Genomic DNA, 16,981 nt, shown 5'->3' on the forward strand with positions numbered 1-16,981 from the left:
AGTGATTGATGTCATGAGCATCGATCTAGGCAATTGGGATCCGACGCCATGCATCAACCAAGTCAGAGAGCCTGACCACCCGATCCGGTTAGTCGCCTCTTTCGACAAGCATAATAGTATCTGATTATTATCGCCTCCTGCAACAAGCATGTGTTGCCGAAGACCAATTCTAACCAGGATCTTCACGGGTGTTGTTGCTTTTTAGTAGATCTATAAATGAAAACTTCGTAAAATGTTTACAATGTATCATTTGATAAGAAAAGAACTTTAAAAATCCCGAAAAGTGATACACAGTGACCTCATTCAATTACAGGGACGTCAACAGAATGCGGTGAATTATTTCTTAGTGGACATCTTTGGTACACCCAAATGTACTTGTATACATGCAGGTACTAGGATTTCATCATACCCAAGACCGCCTCCGTGGTCTAGTGGTAGAGCGTCCGCCCGGAGAGCGGAAGGTCTATGGTTCGATCCCGGGCCGCGTCATACCAAAAGACGTTTAAAGATGGTACTTGTTGTTACCCTATCTGGCGCTCGGCATTAAGGGGCTAAAACAAGGACTGTTCGGCTCGGAGTCAGTATACTGTGTCTGAGTAGGGTAATCACATGTTAAACTGCGGCATGGTATCTCAGTGTGCTAGCACTATAAATCGGCATCAGTCCGGACTAGTACAAGCAGCCACACACACGTGCATGCACGTCGCTATATAAGTGCAATATTCTTGGACGCGACGTTAAACCCAATTTCACCTCACCTCATCATACCCAATGCAATTAAACGTGAATGTGTTTTATTTCAATCCTGGATAGAGAAAAGAGTGAAGCAAAGCGGCTAAGGAAATGCAGCGTTGATTTCTATATTGCTCACGACATAAAATATATTTAAAAAATAGATTTCCAACGATCGATGGAGAAAAGATACAATCATACAATCATTATATGACAGTCCAGGAGGAGTATTTGCAGCATCTACGGTAAGTGTGACCAACCCCGGTCGTCTGCCGTCACCACGTGCAGCACGTGTTTTCCGACCTGATGCACACCTGACCCGCGAAAGGATCAAAACATGCACCACACAGCCCAGATTCGTCACTGAGCACTCTGTCCTTCAATTTGTTTCGCCGTTTGCTTTCAGGTAATCGGTTTTGATATAACTCTGCCCAAATAAGTACCATATTTGTATTGCCAACACATTTGAAAGGCCAGAGAAAGTGAAGAATTATATGAATAGAAAATGTTGTGTCGAAAGTAAGGATATGGTATTGTGGTGAAAATTGTTGAAATTGAGTTTGTGACATATATTTCGTCAGCAAATGACGATGGTGTAGTGGATAAACCGATTGGACAAAGCGTGTACCTGCTTCTGTCATCGTCTTTCATCTTTGCCCGCCCATAAATAGCGTGACCGAGTGAGTGAAAGTTGTTTACGCCAAATGTCAGTCAGCATTATGACATGGGCCTGTATGTCATCGATCCCAATAGCCTGGATCGATGCTCATGATATCAATCATTGGATTGTCTTGTCCAGACTCGATTATTTACAGACCGCCGTCATATAGTTGGAATATTGCTGAGTGTGACGTTAAACAACAAACAAACAACATGGGCCTGTACATAATCCAGTCCAGGCCAAGCAAACCTGAAACTAGCGTTGACAGCACGTGCAAGGATTTGGCCAGGTCACTAGACTGGTAGCAGTCCCTGTTGTAAAAATATAAATTTGTAAGATTTTATTTTTTTTAATTCGATGCGTTTTGGAGCTGGAGTACTGTTCAAAGCGGCGTTAAACTCATCTCACATATCAGGTTATGTCACTCGTGTTATATATCACACGTTTCCAGAACATTTCACGACCCGTTGTAAATGGCGACTAAATGGACCATCGATGCTCATGTCCGTAACTGGATGTCGCGGCTATTTAAACCATCGTATTATAGCTGTACATATACCCGTGATGATCCGTGTTAAAATAGGTGTTCAGCAACACATGCTTGCTGTAAAAGGCGACTATGCTTGTGGAAAGAGGCGACTAACAGGATCGGGTGGTGAGTCTTGCTGACTTGGTTGATGCGAGTCACCTTATCCCAATTCCGTGAATCGATGCTCATGATGACAAGCACTGGATTATTTACAGGCCACCGTCCTATAGCTGGAATATTGCTGAGTGCGGCGTGACCCCCCCATAAATAAATAAATAAATTAATTAATAAGTAAATAAATATCTGTAATATTGAGTGCAGCATTTCATTTATTCATGGTGAAAATTGTTATAAGTGAGGCAGGAGATTAAAGTCACAATTTTCTTTGTCACTTTACAAAATTCAATGAGTGAAAAAAATGTAATATCATTGCAGAACGATCTGACATGTCATTGGGCCCACTGAAAGACGTCAACCGGATTAATGACCCCACGCCTTCCACATCCAAACCAGGAAGCAAGAGCTGTTGTCCTGGTGACCACGCCCACTCTACTATTTCCGGTTCAGCTAAACGTAGTTCCACCGAGAAAACATTGAAAGAGAACTACAATGAATCTGGGTGTTGTGGCGGACATGATGCTTTCTGCTCAGACGAAAATTGTACGGACATAACCGAGTTTTCTCCGGACATTCCCGAGCCACAGATGTGTGGGAAATGCGGGAAGCACGGTGTGCGACTGAAAACCTGTAGTCGGTGCAAGACAGCTCTGTACTGCTCGAGAGACTGCCAGAAGAAAGACTGGCAGAAACACAAGAAGGTACATTTAGACTTACCATCGCACAGTTCAATCTTCGATATGTTGGCCCGGGTGGCCCAGTCGCCTAAGGCGCCGCGATCCGCTGTGCAGAGTTGCGTCCCTTGGGCACGCCAGAAACCTTTGATTGTGGGTTCGAATCCCGGTTCGCCCCGATTATGTTTCTAGGTTTGTCAGCACCACACCCGTGCTCGTGGGTTTCACCGAAGTGGTAAACGTCTGAGACCTGCATCACTTCGGGCTTTCCTCCCACATAAAGCTGACACGCCGCGATATAACTGGAATACTGTTAAGCGTTAAACCCAACCCACTCACTCATCTTCGATATCCAATGTATTATATCTCTACTTTATTATTATAAGGTGATAACATGGATTATATACCCTTCAACTATCCAACACACACCTTTATGTGGAAACGCTATATATAAATTGTGGTGTTTGATAGTAAAGGGACATAGTATTTCATTATTTCAATCAGAACTTCAGATTCCAGTAGGAGGCATGTTTGGTCTAGTTGTCTAAAGCGCCACAATTCACTTAGCAGAGCTGCATCCATTGGGGGCGCCAGAAACAAATGTGAATTTCGATTCGCTCCGATAATATGTGTTTCTAGTTTTGTCAGCACCATTCCCGTGCTCGTGGGTTTCGCCGAAGTGGTAAATGTCTGAGACCTGCATCACTTTGGGCTTTCCTTCCACATCAAGTTGACACGCCACGATATACATGTATAAATACTGTTCAACCCCAACTCGCTCACCAAGAGTCCTTGCTCTGACTTCTGATATTCCCCGATGGTATAACTGGAATAGTGTTTAAAATCAAACAATCTATATGAATATCGTTCTCTTTACAGACATGCAGAATACCGGACCATGACGGGAACGACCTGAAGACTCTCCTGAAACAACTGACTACGAGCCTCGTTGTAGAAAAACGTAGAAAGCTGACCTTCAGCGAGGCCAAAGTGAAGGCTGAGAAGTTATTTCCAGGGAGACCACTCTTCGATGAACTCTCCAAACTGAGCACACACCCGTCTCGGGGAATTTTCCTTGGGCTTATAGCTGAAATGCATTTCTATGTGGTTCGGCACGGGGTGTATGTGAAGGTAGGAGTTATGAAGAAAAGTGACTTCAGTTGGTTTTCGCGTCAATTAAACAATAAAGCTGACAAAACGCGTAAATGTATTTTTTAAAAATGGATTATTGGGTGAGTTACAATTTAACGTCGCATCGGCATTATTTCAGCCATATAGCGACGAATAAAATGTATCAACATTAGCAACTGTTTGTTGTATAAAAAACCCCAATGTATTACATATTAGAAATCCATTCTTACCGCCGCTTCTACGTATATAACTGATATTGACCATTGGAAATTATCCATGTTGAGCATCTTGAAACAGGCGCATGTAATGCTTAACCTAAGTTTTCCTTTAAGATGGAGAATCTCACCCGAGTGTAGACAGTAATTAGCAGTGTCTTAAGTGTAAAAAGTACTGCTAACAGCTTCAGTAGCAGAGCCATTAGTGATGTCATTTGATTATGACGTCATGGTAACCAGTGACGTCACAATGTTCTGCAAAGCTTGATCTCACCCAAGCGATATCTCCTGTGGGAGCCAGTTTTGGATGATAAATGGAACGTTGCTACTGACGTTTCTTTGAAGCAAATAATAAATGGTCTATCTCGAATTCCTTGTAATCATGTTTGTTTGTTGTTTAACGCCACACTCAGCAATATTCCAGCTATATAAAGGCGGTCTGTAATCGAGCATGGATCTGACAATCCAGTGATAGACATCATGAGCGTCGATGTTCACAATTTCATGGGATACCATCACATGGATCAACTAAGTCAGCGAGCCTGACCACCCTATCCTGGTAGTCCTTTAAAATTGCAATCACGATGGCCAATGAATGTGGGAAGTACCACACAGTTGCGGAATATTGCTACAGACATTTATTTCACTGTAAGGGACCCATGGGGATTCCGGGGCAGGGAGTTACTGACATGAAGATGTGCGACCAGGCTGATTGAGTCATCGTGTCCCAAAGAATCGTTGTTCATGCAGTCAACCTCTGGTTTCTCTGGCCCAAACCACGGGGGTACATGTAGCTGGATTTACAGCTGCATTGTGATAGCAGTGTACATGAGTGAGTTGGGTTTAACGCCGCTTTTAACAGTATTCCAGTTAAATCACGGCGTGTCAGCTTAATGTGGGAGGAAAGCCCGAAGTGATGCAGGTCTCAGACATTTACCACTTCGGTGAAACCCACGAGCACGGGTGCTGACAAACCTAGAAACATAATCGGGGCCAACCGGGATTCGAACCCACAATCATAGGTTTCTGGCATGCCCAAGGGACGCAACTCTGCACAGCGGGACGCAACTCTGCACAGCGAATTGCGGCGCCTTAGACGACTGGGCCACCCGTGCCCCCCTGTAGTGTACAAATAATTACTCTTGACGAACAGGCCACCGAAGGGGTCCGGTCGGGTCCGGGGCTCCTTGTTTTTGCATATTTTCCTCGTGAAAAGTAATAATTCGTTTTGTTACACCAAAATTCACTTTAAAGTCAATGAAGTCTTTTAACCGTCCGGGGCGCTGGAGTAGCCCAGTGGTTAAAGCGTTCGCTCGTCAAGTCGAAGACGCGGGTTCGATTCCTCACATGGGTACAATGTGTGAAACCCATTTCTGGTGTCACCGTCGTGATATTACTGGGATATTGCTGAAAGCATATGGCGTAAAACCATACTCCCTCCCTTTTAACCACCCTGTTTTATTACAGTAACTTAGTTGCGAACCGTGAAGTGTTGCTACTAGACGCCATCTTGTTTTCTAGCACACTCCGTCGCAGTGGTGACTCAGCATAACACCACTGCCACAGGCTAATTTGCATATCACGTGACCGCACTTTTCTCTTGTTTGTAAACAAACGCGCTTTTTCAGAAATCAGTATAGAACGGACTAATGCAAGTATTTGGGGGCGCTTTACATATTGTTTTGCATAACTATATAGATATGCTACTACAACTGCGATAGTGAGTTGCATGACAATATATATTTATGCATCAAAGTGACCGCGTCGCTAGCTCTCCGTTGGGCTTCGATGACAGCACGTGGAGCCGTACAACCAATGTAAACATAGGATAACTACGCAAAAACAAGTAGATTTTTACGTATTTGCATACTTTCTCAAAGAAGGTTAACCATTCTTTGACATTTGTTTATGAAAATGTGTAGACTTGTCAAACATGAAACGGATGAAAAGCATTTGCAATATCTTGAATGGACTGTGAAAGATGTGACGAATCGTCACATGGCGCTGGCCTGTGGCAGAGGTACTATGCTAGCTGGCTGCCGGCCGCATGGAACTCTGGGTAGGAGAGTGGTTTTCTAGCAGATGAGTCAATATTAATCACGTGACAGGTCAATACTGATCATGTGATGAGTCAATTCTCGAAGCCAGGCAGTCACATGATTTCGAGGTCTACTTTGAAATGTATTGTTTCGTCACGTCGTACGGATTAACCAATGGAATGTCAATGTTCTTAATAGAGGTATAACTACATAATCTTTACCCCTACGTTGTTTTAGGACCGCGTTGGCCGTCAGACCTCATTATTCTTCTACCTGGACTTCGACAACCCTGACCCTTACTTCACCTGGGACGACCTTCAACCTGGCAACTACATTTGCATAAAGAATCCTCATTTGCATATTTTCATGGATGGTCAGGCAGGACTTCGCATTGACGAAGCATCTTCAGTCAAGATTATCTTTTGACATAACCACGTGTTGACTGTGGAGACTTTAAATTGTCCAGACACCTTGTTGATTTTTTTCAGGTTTGATTGATCAAGTTATTTTTGTCATTACGAATGTGCATGATTGTTAAAGCCAGAAAATATATACATATAAAACGATCTGCATTATATCATGTACCCTTGTGTCTGTCATTTATGCATAGCTTGGTGTCGTGCAAGACAGAATAGTGGCGTGATGCTTGTCGAGAAGCGCCGTCATATAGCTGGAATATTGCTGAGTGAGGCTTTAAAACAATAAATTGTCGAGAGTAAACTTGACCCCGTGGCCACAATGGCTGATTTGACTTGGCGAAGACCTGATGTCTTCCAGCTGTCGAAGTGCAGCGTTAGAAACAAACAGTTTTGGTTCACTGGTCCATATAATGATATTATGTAAGAAAACCCGTAAAAGGGCCCAATTTCTACTCATCCTAAGGGGGCACGGGTGGTCCAGTCGTCTAAGGCGCCGCGATTTCCTGTGCAGAGTTGCGTCCCTTGGGCACGCCAGAAACCTATGATTGTTGGTTCGAATCACGGTTCGCCCCGATTATGTTTCTAGGTTTGTCAGCACCATACCCGTTTTCGTGGGTTTCACCGAAGTGGTAAACGTCTGAGACCTGCATCACTTCGGGCTTTCCTCCCACATTAAGCTGACACGCCGCGATATAACCGGAATACTGTTACAAGCGGCGTTAAACGAAACTCACTCCTCATCCTAACTTTTGGCAGTTTGACAAGGACTTCGGACTAGTGCCAATTTCTAACGTGGGTATTAGCATCTGGTACATAGGACTGTTGTTATCGGAGTGTTCATTCAGCGAGACCGTGGGATTGTCCTGACGTACAAGGAGAACACGCGGATGCACTCGTGTCATTCCGTAACAAGGCTAATGCAGGTGACGATTGGGTTTGAATCTCCGGTGGAGCGCCTTTAGAATTCAGCACCACAATTTCTCGGAAGGACTACTTCTGCCATACCAGGTCTTTGAAAGGCATTTAGAAGTGATACACATACGGAAGTGCATTTATTGATGTCAACTTCTTTATTATGAGGAACACAACGTTTCGGTGTATATGCTTACTCCTTCATCAGTTGAATGTATGCCATGAGGCAGAGAGCATATATGTACATGTAAGTACAGCAAAATTAATAAGATAACAAAAGGTGGAAACTAACAAGGGAAGCCAACATATGATTTGCGCTGATGGGTGATTAGTAAAATAGACAATAGAGGCCAACTCTTTACAGTAATTAGAGCTGATAGTATGGAGGTGAGGTGAAATGGGGTTTAACGTCGCGTCCAAGATTATTGCACTAAAATAGTGATATGCATGTACGTTTGTGTGGCTGCTTGTACTAGTCCGGACTGATGCCGATTTATAGTGCTAGCTCACTGAGATACCATGCCACAGTTTAACATGAATACCTCACTCAGAAACAGTATACTAACTCCGAGCCGACCAGTCCTTGTTTTAGCCCCTTAATGCCGAGCGCCAGACAGGGTAACAAGAAGTACCATCTTTTAACGTCTTTTGGTATGACGCGGCCGGGGATCGAACTCCTGACCTTCCGCTCTCCGGGCGGACGCTCTAGCACTAGACCACGGAGGCGGTCCGATAGTATATGGAAGCCAGTACTTACGTTATCATAGATAAGTAATAGGCAATGGGCAAACGGGAGGCCGGGTAATTACCACTGATAGGTGAAAGATGGAAATAGCAATTGGCAAATGGAAGCCAGCCAGATAATTAGTACCGACAAAGATCAAAGCAATAAGTCCCAAGCACTTGGCAGGTAAGTTCCCTGGTCACGGTTCATGGCTGAAGAACCAAGACCATTACATCATGTGGGAAGCCACCAAAGTCCTGTCTACCAACAACAACAACTGGGGACAAAGAAAACTACAAGAAGCCATTGACGTTAAGACGAAACCGCTGGATAAGTTCCGTGTCTGAGTACACACTGAAAATGTTTTTCCTTGGCCTGAAAGTTCTCAGCTGATGCGGCTGGGGTGCCCAAGCTGCCGCCATATTGGATACTTAAGAACATTCTTAGGTAGCTAAAAGCCCTCTTGAGTACTCTTAACTTTAGGAGTACTCTTAGTGCTAAAAGTTTTTATGAATATGACTTAAGAAAATTCTTAGATTTAAGAGTAACTTTTGGTATTTCTAAGAATTTTCTCAGACTTAAGACCTCTTTAGCACTCTAAGAATGTTTATGAATACCGCCCCAGGAAACCTACTTCTGCCACAGACTACAATCCACTAAAACAAGCACCCGTATTTGTGATACTCGTCTGACTCGTACTCGCGAACTTCAGATTGTTAGCATGACCGTTACCGACTGAGTTAGATCAAGGTCCACACTGTTAAGGGTCGAACAGATGACGGACACTTCCGACGGTTATACCTAGGCATAGTGTCATGATCTACACGATGTTGGGTGGTGCAGTGTGAAGAAGGGGCTGATGTAGGTTATTTTGTCACAGAAAGGTGTGAGAGGGAACACTGAGAGAGTGAGTGAGTTTGGTTTAACGCCGCTTTTAACAGTATTCCAGTTATATCGCGGCGTGTCAGCTTTATGTGGGAGGAAAGCCCGAAGTGATGCAGGTCTCAGACGTTTACCACTTCGGTGAAACCCACGAGCACGGGTTTGGTGCTGACAAACCTAGAAACATAAACGGGGCAAACCGGGATTCGAACCCACAATCATAGGTTTCTGGCGTGCCCAAGGGACGCAACTCTGCACAGCGAATCGCGGCGCCTTAGACGACTGGGCCACCTGTGCCCCCTTAGGATCACTGGGGATAATATAGATCATAACATCAGTAAGGAAGGAGGGAGGTATAGTCTGGCTACAGACGCCAAGATAGTTAATCGGCTTTTGAAATGTAGCGAGTGAACGTGGCTTGGGTGGAAGTTCAATGAACGATAACCGCAGCACTATAGTCGACACCACAAAGTTGTATCCTGCTCACTCGACGCTCCTGTGTGAAGAACTAATGCAAGGAAATGTTGAGTGAGTATGGTTTTACGCCGCTTTTAGCAATTTGACGGCAGAGACATCAGAAATGGGCTTCACACATTGTACCTATGTGTGGAATCGATCTCGTGTCTTCGTCGTGACGAGCGAACGCTTTAACCGCTCGGCTACCCTACCGCCCCTGGAAATTTGCACGCGTCGAAGCTTCGGCTGCCGTACATTAAAATGAATGAGAAGTGGGTACAATCCCCTTAAAGGGGAAGTGTACACGCAAAAATCACTTTCTTTCTTTTTCTAAACAAAACGCAATTTTAGAATTAATTAGTATCTGTGTTTGAAAATATACACTCATTTTTTTCACAGTGAAAGTAGGAAGCTCACAATAGTGTGAAAATGATATGCCGTTATAAGGCCTTCGTTTTTCGAGCTAAACAGGCCTGAGTTATCCCCCTTAGATTATGACGTAATTGGTGCCATTTCAACTGGGTCCCTGTCTATTCTCAACGCAAAAGATATCAAGTACCAGTTTGCGGTAAAACAACATGGCCTACGACACACTCCGGCGCAGTGGTGACTCTGCATAACACCATGCTGGCTGGCATCTGAGACGCTAGAATCACACACCTGTACCTACACCACGTGAAGCGGCTCTAACAAAGCATGATGACGTCATAATGTTTATCAATTGGCACCAATGACGTCATATTGCAAGGGGCATAAGCCATGGTGTTTTTGTTGTGGAAATAGAACACTTGGTAAATGTGAAAAATATAAATCGTTTTAATGCGAAAAATAAGTTGATTAATTGTGATATTTTTTTATTTTTGTCTATGACACTTCTAGGTTAACTCTTTTAATGTGGAAAAAGTACAAGAAAAATAGGTTCATTTCCGTGTGAACTTGCCCTTTAAACCCCAATGTACAGCTCGTGCCCATCTGTGTCAGTGCAAACCAGAGCCTACAAACCTAGTAATGAGTTTATTGCAAATATGTCCCACTGTAGATTGAAATAATGACACAATGTACTGGATTCATGTGCATATTAATTATGACGACATAATCGAAAAATAAATCATGTGTATTAGTTCCCATGTATGATCCCTTCAGCTCCCATCAACTAACTTGAAAGCCGAGAGAAACATATACTGAAAATATATAATAAAAACGCTTCCAAAAACTGGCGTTTGCAACACCATTAGCCACAGTAGGATATATTTAGTAAGTAAATATTGAAAACTCTCAACATCGACGGGCTTATTTAAGGATTAAAAGTAAATATTGAAAACTCAACATCGGTGGGCTTATTTAAGGATTAAAAGTAAATATTGAAAACTCTCAACATCGATGGGCTTATTTAAGGATTAAAAGTAAATATTGAAAACTCTCAACATCGGTGGGCTTATTCAAGGATTAAAAGTAAATATTGAAAACTCTCAACATCGATGGGCTTATTTAAGGATTAAAAGTAAATCTTGAAAACTCTCAACATCGATGGGCTTATTTAAGGATTAAAAGTAAATATTGAAAACTCTCAACATCGGTGGACTTATTTAAGGATTAAAGTTATATTTGTTGATGTTCATCAGCTGATGAAGGCAGGGCATCACGTGAGCAAATTCCATGAAGCGCGAATGGTAAATTTGTTCTCTTGAGGCATCATCTTCATCGGCCGAAGAACGTCAACGAATACATCTTCAATCCTTATATTTAGGAGATAAACATGTTGCGTTTATGGCACTTCTAATGTTTTTCCTAAGTCGCTAAGATTTGTCTCAGCTGAGAAAGCTTAGATAATAGGACGCCTTAATTCTAAAGGAAAGCAAGATGGATGACAAATTGACAAAACGAAACAACACTATTCTTAATCTGAATGAATAACATGTTGCCATACACAACTGTGAGATTTATCTGTGAGAATATATTTGTTAATTCACATATTTTACTTTTGTTTCTTAGTCAGAACCCCACATTGGTGACAAACATCCACACGTATCTGGGAGAAATCTTTTTAGTTACATGCACAGAGTGGCCCCATAACAGCTATTTCCCAAGTGACACCAAACTCATAAAATATGCCTTATCTAGCTTATTTTCTTAATGCGCTTCTAGATTGAAACTACTATTTCTAGACAACACATGACTACACAGCTAGGAGTTTAAACCAGGAGTCCCGTCTAGCTGAGTATGGTTTTTGAGCACCCTTCCTTCAGCCTGACATAGTCACTTGACATGCGGAGTGGGTACATTATCTTTGGAATAATACATCAGCGTTTGTATGTGTGGCTCACCCGTGAAGATCCGGGGTAGAATAGGTCTTCAGCAACCCATACTTGCCGTGAAAGGTGACTATGCTTGTTGTAAGAGGCGACTAACAGGCCCGCTGACTTGATTGATACGTGTCATCGTATCCCAATTGCGTGGATCGATGCTCATGATGTCAAGCTCAGACTCGATTATTTACAGACCGCCGCCATATACATGTAGCTGGAATATTGCTGAGTGCGGCGTTAAACAACAAACACACACACACACACACACACACACACACACACGCATAAAATGGTGTACAAATAGCACAATTGCATCACCAATGCATTCAGAAGCGTCTCCAGATTTCTGTTGTTTTGGCAATGTTTTCTGAAAATATATTGTTTCAACAGAAAATAAAGTAGTCATGTTCCTAACTTCAAAATATGTATGGTGACAGCTATGCTGAGGTTTAGCACGTTTGGAGAAAAAAACCAAACATCAGTTGAATGAGAATCAAGACATCTCGAACCATCTGCAAACTACTCACAGCCATTGTCATTCACATTTATAAGTTTCACTTACCAAAGCTTTGTGGGTCTTGAGCAGAAATTGTTAATGTATTTGTTTTACACGAAACTTGACATTTCTAACAAAACAATAATTACATCAATACGGTTGAATCTTTGATTGTGAACTGTTCAACAGACTATCGTGTCATCATTAGAACACATGCATGCCAAATTTGGGCTTTATCGGTCCGGAATGCATTTTTCGTAACAGTGCAAAGGTCAAATCCAGTTCAGAACTGAAATCTCGAAACAATGTAGAGAGCGCATATTGCGTCCCACTCTCTGCACATATACAGTAAACTACGGTTATAACGAACTCAAAGGGACCACTAGTTTTAGTTCGTAATAACCGTAGGTCGTTATAAGCATATATACACCATATATACAACAAATGACCGGGACTAAAAAATAAGTTCGTTATATCGGTCAGTTCGTTATAAGCGTGTTCGTTATAAAGGTAGTTTACTGTTCACATTTCATTGCATTTTTAAGACATTTGTTTTCCCAGTCAGGTTAGCTACAAATAAATCCAACACATGCGTAGAAAAATACCTTTACTTCGGTTTATGTAGGTCAGTATAGTAAAAAGGCAATGGTGATGTACAGCTAGATATATTCCTGGACAGCGTTCACTGACATAAGTGATGGGAAGCACGACTAGATTCCTGGACCATGTCTTGCATGTCGTTACTCCCTGAAAACAATAACCAAGGTCATACGTAGACAAGAGCCGTTGCTGAATCACTAAACGGCCCTACGAGATGTCCAACACATCACCACAGCCTGCACGCTACAATTGTCTCCACCCAAGTACTGGCTCAATTATACTGTGAAGATCCGGGGTAGAATAGGTCTTCAGCAACCCATGCTTGCCGTACAATGCGACTAACGGGATCGGGTGGTCAGGCTCGCTGAATTGGTTGATGTATGTCATCGTATCCCAATTGCGAGGATCGATGCTCATTATGTCAATCACTGGATTGTCTAGTCCAGACTCGATTATTTACAGACCGCCGTCATATAGCTTGAATATTGCTGAATGCGGCGTCAAACAACAAACAAACCAAAACTGGCTCAACTCCAAACTGAAATGGGGTTAATATGTTACTTTTAGTTCAAAACAAACCTTAATGATCATCCGTACACACAATTAACACAAAAATATTCCCCAAACTTCACATATAGGGGTGATTTGACGTCACATTTGAGAAAATAAAAGTCACTGTCCCCACTGGATTCGCTTAACTTTAATATAATTAACGTAGTTGTCTTCTTTCCCGAATGTCCCAGGTTGTTCAGATGTACTCTGATGTACTGTGGGATGTATCCTGAGTAGATGACATGCTTGACGAGTCAGTACAATCTTGCACCAGGGGCTGCCTGATACCATTAAACACAACGGAAAAATCCAAACATCAATGGAGGAAACATAATTATAACCAGTCAACGCTAGATAACATTGTATAACTAACAGGTAATATTAACATTTATCATTTAACTTAAGCATTTATCCATGACATAAGCTTATGACATAAAAACATGTATGTCATACCCCAATGACATAAGTATGCAAATTAGATATGCAAATTAGATAACCGGAAGAGCGAGCGGTTTGATTTGAAACTATATATTATAAGTGAAGTTACACCAGAGATATAATCAGATTACACAGAATCGTTGTTGTTACCGTTATTAAAGTTTCAATTATTCTGCAAAAGTCTGTTCAAGTATTTTGTTTAAAATAATCCGAGGAACTCTTTTTCTCAGCGAATTGTTTATTTTGGTTTACATGGCTATGGAAAACATGTATCACTACGCACGATCTTTACGTAAGATTTCGACAAGTTGCTGATGTTAATGTTTAATGCAATTATTCCTTAATTTGGAAGCAAAAATGTGAAAATGATAAATAGAATTCATCACTCGTGTTTTTTTAATATGGGAAATATCAACCTCGTCCCGTTAATCGGTATTTGCCTCGCCAAAGGCTCGGCAAATACCGATTAACTAAGACTCGGTTGATATTACCCATATTAAAAAACACTTATGATGAATCCTCTATATACATAATAAACATTAGTCTGTAAAGATGTATGGACACACTTAAACAACTGGAGATCAAATCAGATACTTTTGACATTAATGTCCGTACGGTAACTCTTGCGTAAGCAGGATCCATCTGCCATTTTGAAGCCATTCTTGAATATGTAAAGGCAATTTTTTCAATTAGTTTTCCTAAGGTTTGTGTAAAAACATCGTTCACTCGAGGGTATAACATGGGTTTGCCTCTCATTTAACATCATGTTGTAAAAAAAATCAGTCTCAAACAAAACAATTGCCCGCAGCCGAAGCTGGAAACAAATTTAGTGAGTGAGTTTGGTTTTACGCCGCACTTAGCAATATTCCAGCAATATCACGGCGGGGGACACCAGAAATGGGCTTCACACATTGTACCCATGTCGGGAATCGAACCCGGGTCTTCGGCGTGACGAGCGAACGCTTTAACCACTAGGCTACCCGACCGCCCCTGGAAACAAATTTAGAGCCAGGAGGATTGATGATGATGTTATCACTGAAAGAGTTACTGTACGAACATCTGTAAAAGTAGGTGAACGTAGGAAGCATCATACTGGTACTGCGAACCAACATACCTGTTCCCTCAAGGCACCAAATACGAAAGGTGACAAGCGTTCACTGTGTTGGGCACATCTGTTCCAAGTGTTAAAGGTTCCTCAAGGTTTGGGGCACATATGTTTCAAGCGTTCACAAGCTCTTCACTGTGTTGGGCACATATGTTTCAAGTGTTAACAAGCTCTTCACCGTGTTGGGCACGTATGTTCCAAGTTTTAAAAGGCTTTTCGCTGATTTGGGCACATGTTAGAGTATGTGTATGATGTTTAACACAGACTTAAAAACGACTCCTGGCAATCGGATGTTCAGATATTTAATGGACGTGGTGTGCAAAACAGGAGTTGTTTTTTCACATGATGGTTCGCTATACCAGCTGAAGCTACAGATATTGCAAGCTATGAATAATACTGATAACAATAAGCATACAGTTCACTTCATGACAACATCTCATAACGTTACTTGACAAGAATATAGGCACAAAATACCCTTCCTCGAAAGTGAACCAACACAACCCATTCCAAGATCGCTTTACAATAGTTGGTGAATAGTTTTAGAAATAGAATATAATTCAACATCAAACAAATTAAGCTGTTCTCTTTTGAAACACATAAGTTTTCAAGAAATGAACTCAAAACTGAAATTTGAAACCACAACAGTAATAAAACGTTTCTTAAACTTCAAGTTCAATCATAACATAAGGGGAACTACGAGATGCTTGTGTGACTCATGCAATGATCACGAAGAAATGAACTCATCAAACTGATGTTCTACTTTGTGAATTTCGTTTTGCTTGATTAGCAGCTTCAGAATCTCATGCCACGTCTTCTCGTCTTGTCCAAACCCCAAAGGTATGTCAACTAACAGCATTGGGTTGGAAGAAGAAGAGAAGTAACGAGTCAATGAGTGATTTGGATTTAACGCCACATCTTACTGTATTCCAGTTATTGTCAGCCTAATGTGGGAGGAAAGCAGGAGTGATACAGGTCTCGGGCGTTTTAAATTATAACAGGTCAAGTCTTCAAAGTGTAAGAATAAACAGAAGCAGACCAATGCTTCATTGTACATGCATCACATTAATCTTCTGAAGTCTACCGTACACGACAGGTGATCAATAACAGCTATCGGGAGAAATGTAATCTGTCTACATGATACGACTTGAATAATTATTAATTTCTAACGAAAGCATCATTTGTTCCGATCGCACTAGAAGCCGCTATATGTAGTACTAAAGTCCCTTACACTGAATAAGTCTATGTACATTTTGATTTCGAAGCGGTTTCAACGCGTGCTAACATATTGCACTGCGGAGAAAGAACAAGCGACTACAGCGTCTTATGGACAATATTCATTAATAGTGAGTGAGTATGGTTTTACGCCGCTTTTAGCAATATTCCAGCAACATCACGGCGGGGGACACCAGAAATAGGCTTCACACATTGTACCCATGTCGGGATTCGAACCCGGGTCTTCGGCGTGACGAGCGAACGCTTTAACCACTAGGCTACCCGACCGCCCCATATTCATTAATACTGTACATGATATAGTGGTATCCTTAAAACATCGGTTATTGAGGTCTAACATACACAATATGACAAACGTATGCCTCTATATTCCGCTACGGCTATCCTAACTACAATACTTTAACATAGAAACGAGGCCCTCATGTGAAATATGATTTTTAAAAGCCTACAAGGAGTTACAGCAATTATGTTTATAACGTTATTCCTTTTCAAATTTTGCAGCCTGATAATGTGTTTCATCTTGGCATAGCACTATGAAATGTTGCATAATATCAAATATTTTGGTAAATATTAAGCAAATCCAATTTTTACCAACCCGGATGACGACAATCTGCACCTAATACCGTGCTCACAATAATATCCTTTGTGTTGTGTGCGAGTATGTGAGTTGTGTTCACACTGCCTTGAACATCATTTTCCCAAGTCATCATAATTTGGGAGGGAGTCCCATAAGTGGTGTAGATCTTAGATTTAGATTCGAACT

At 41.8% G+C, this 16,981-nt stretch overlaps 1 protein-coding gene across 1 annotated transcript; it reads left to right on the forward strand.

Moving 5' to 3' along the window:
• Nucleotides 1-992: 992 nt before the first annotated feature.
• On the forward strand, nucleotides 993-6,682 carry LOC124121012. Its single transcript, XM_046483955.2, has 4 exons — nucleotides 993-1,138; nucleotides 2,358-2,740; nucleotides 3,593-3,844; nucleotides 6,336-6,682. The coding sequence occupies exons 2-4, from the start codon at nucleotides 2,369-2,371 to the stop codon at nucleotides 6,522-6,524; spliced, it is 813 nt and encodes a 270-aa protein (XP_046339911.2). The 5' UTR covers nucleotides 993-1,138; nucleotides 2,358-2,368; the 3' UTR covers nucleotides 6,525-6,682.
• The last annotated feature ends 10,299 nt before the right edge of the window (nucleotides 6,683-16,981 follow it).

The sequence above is a fragment of the Haliotis rufescens genome, unplaced genomic scaffold (assembly GCF_023055435.1).
Source record: "Haliotis rufescens isolate VD_foot unplaced genomic scaffold, xgHalRufe1.0.p SCAF_101, whole genome shotgun sequence".
Taxonomy (NCBI): Eukaryota; Metazoa; Mollusca; class Gastropoda; order Lepetellida; family Haliotidae; genus Haliotis; species Haliotis rufescens.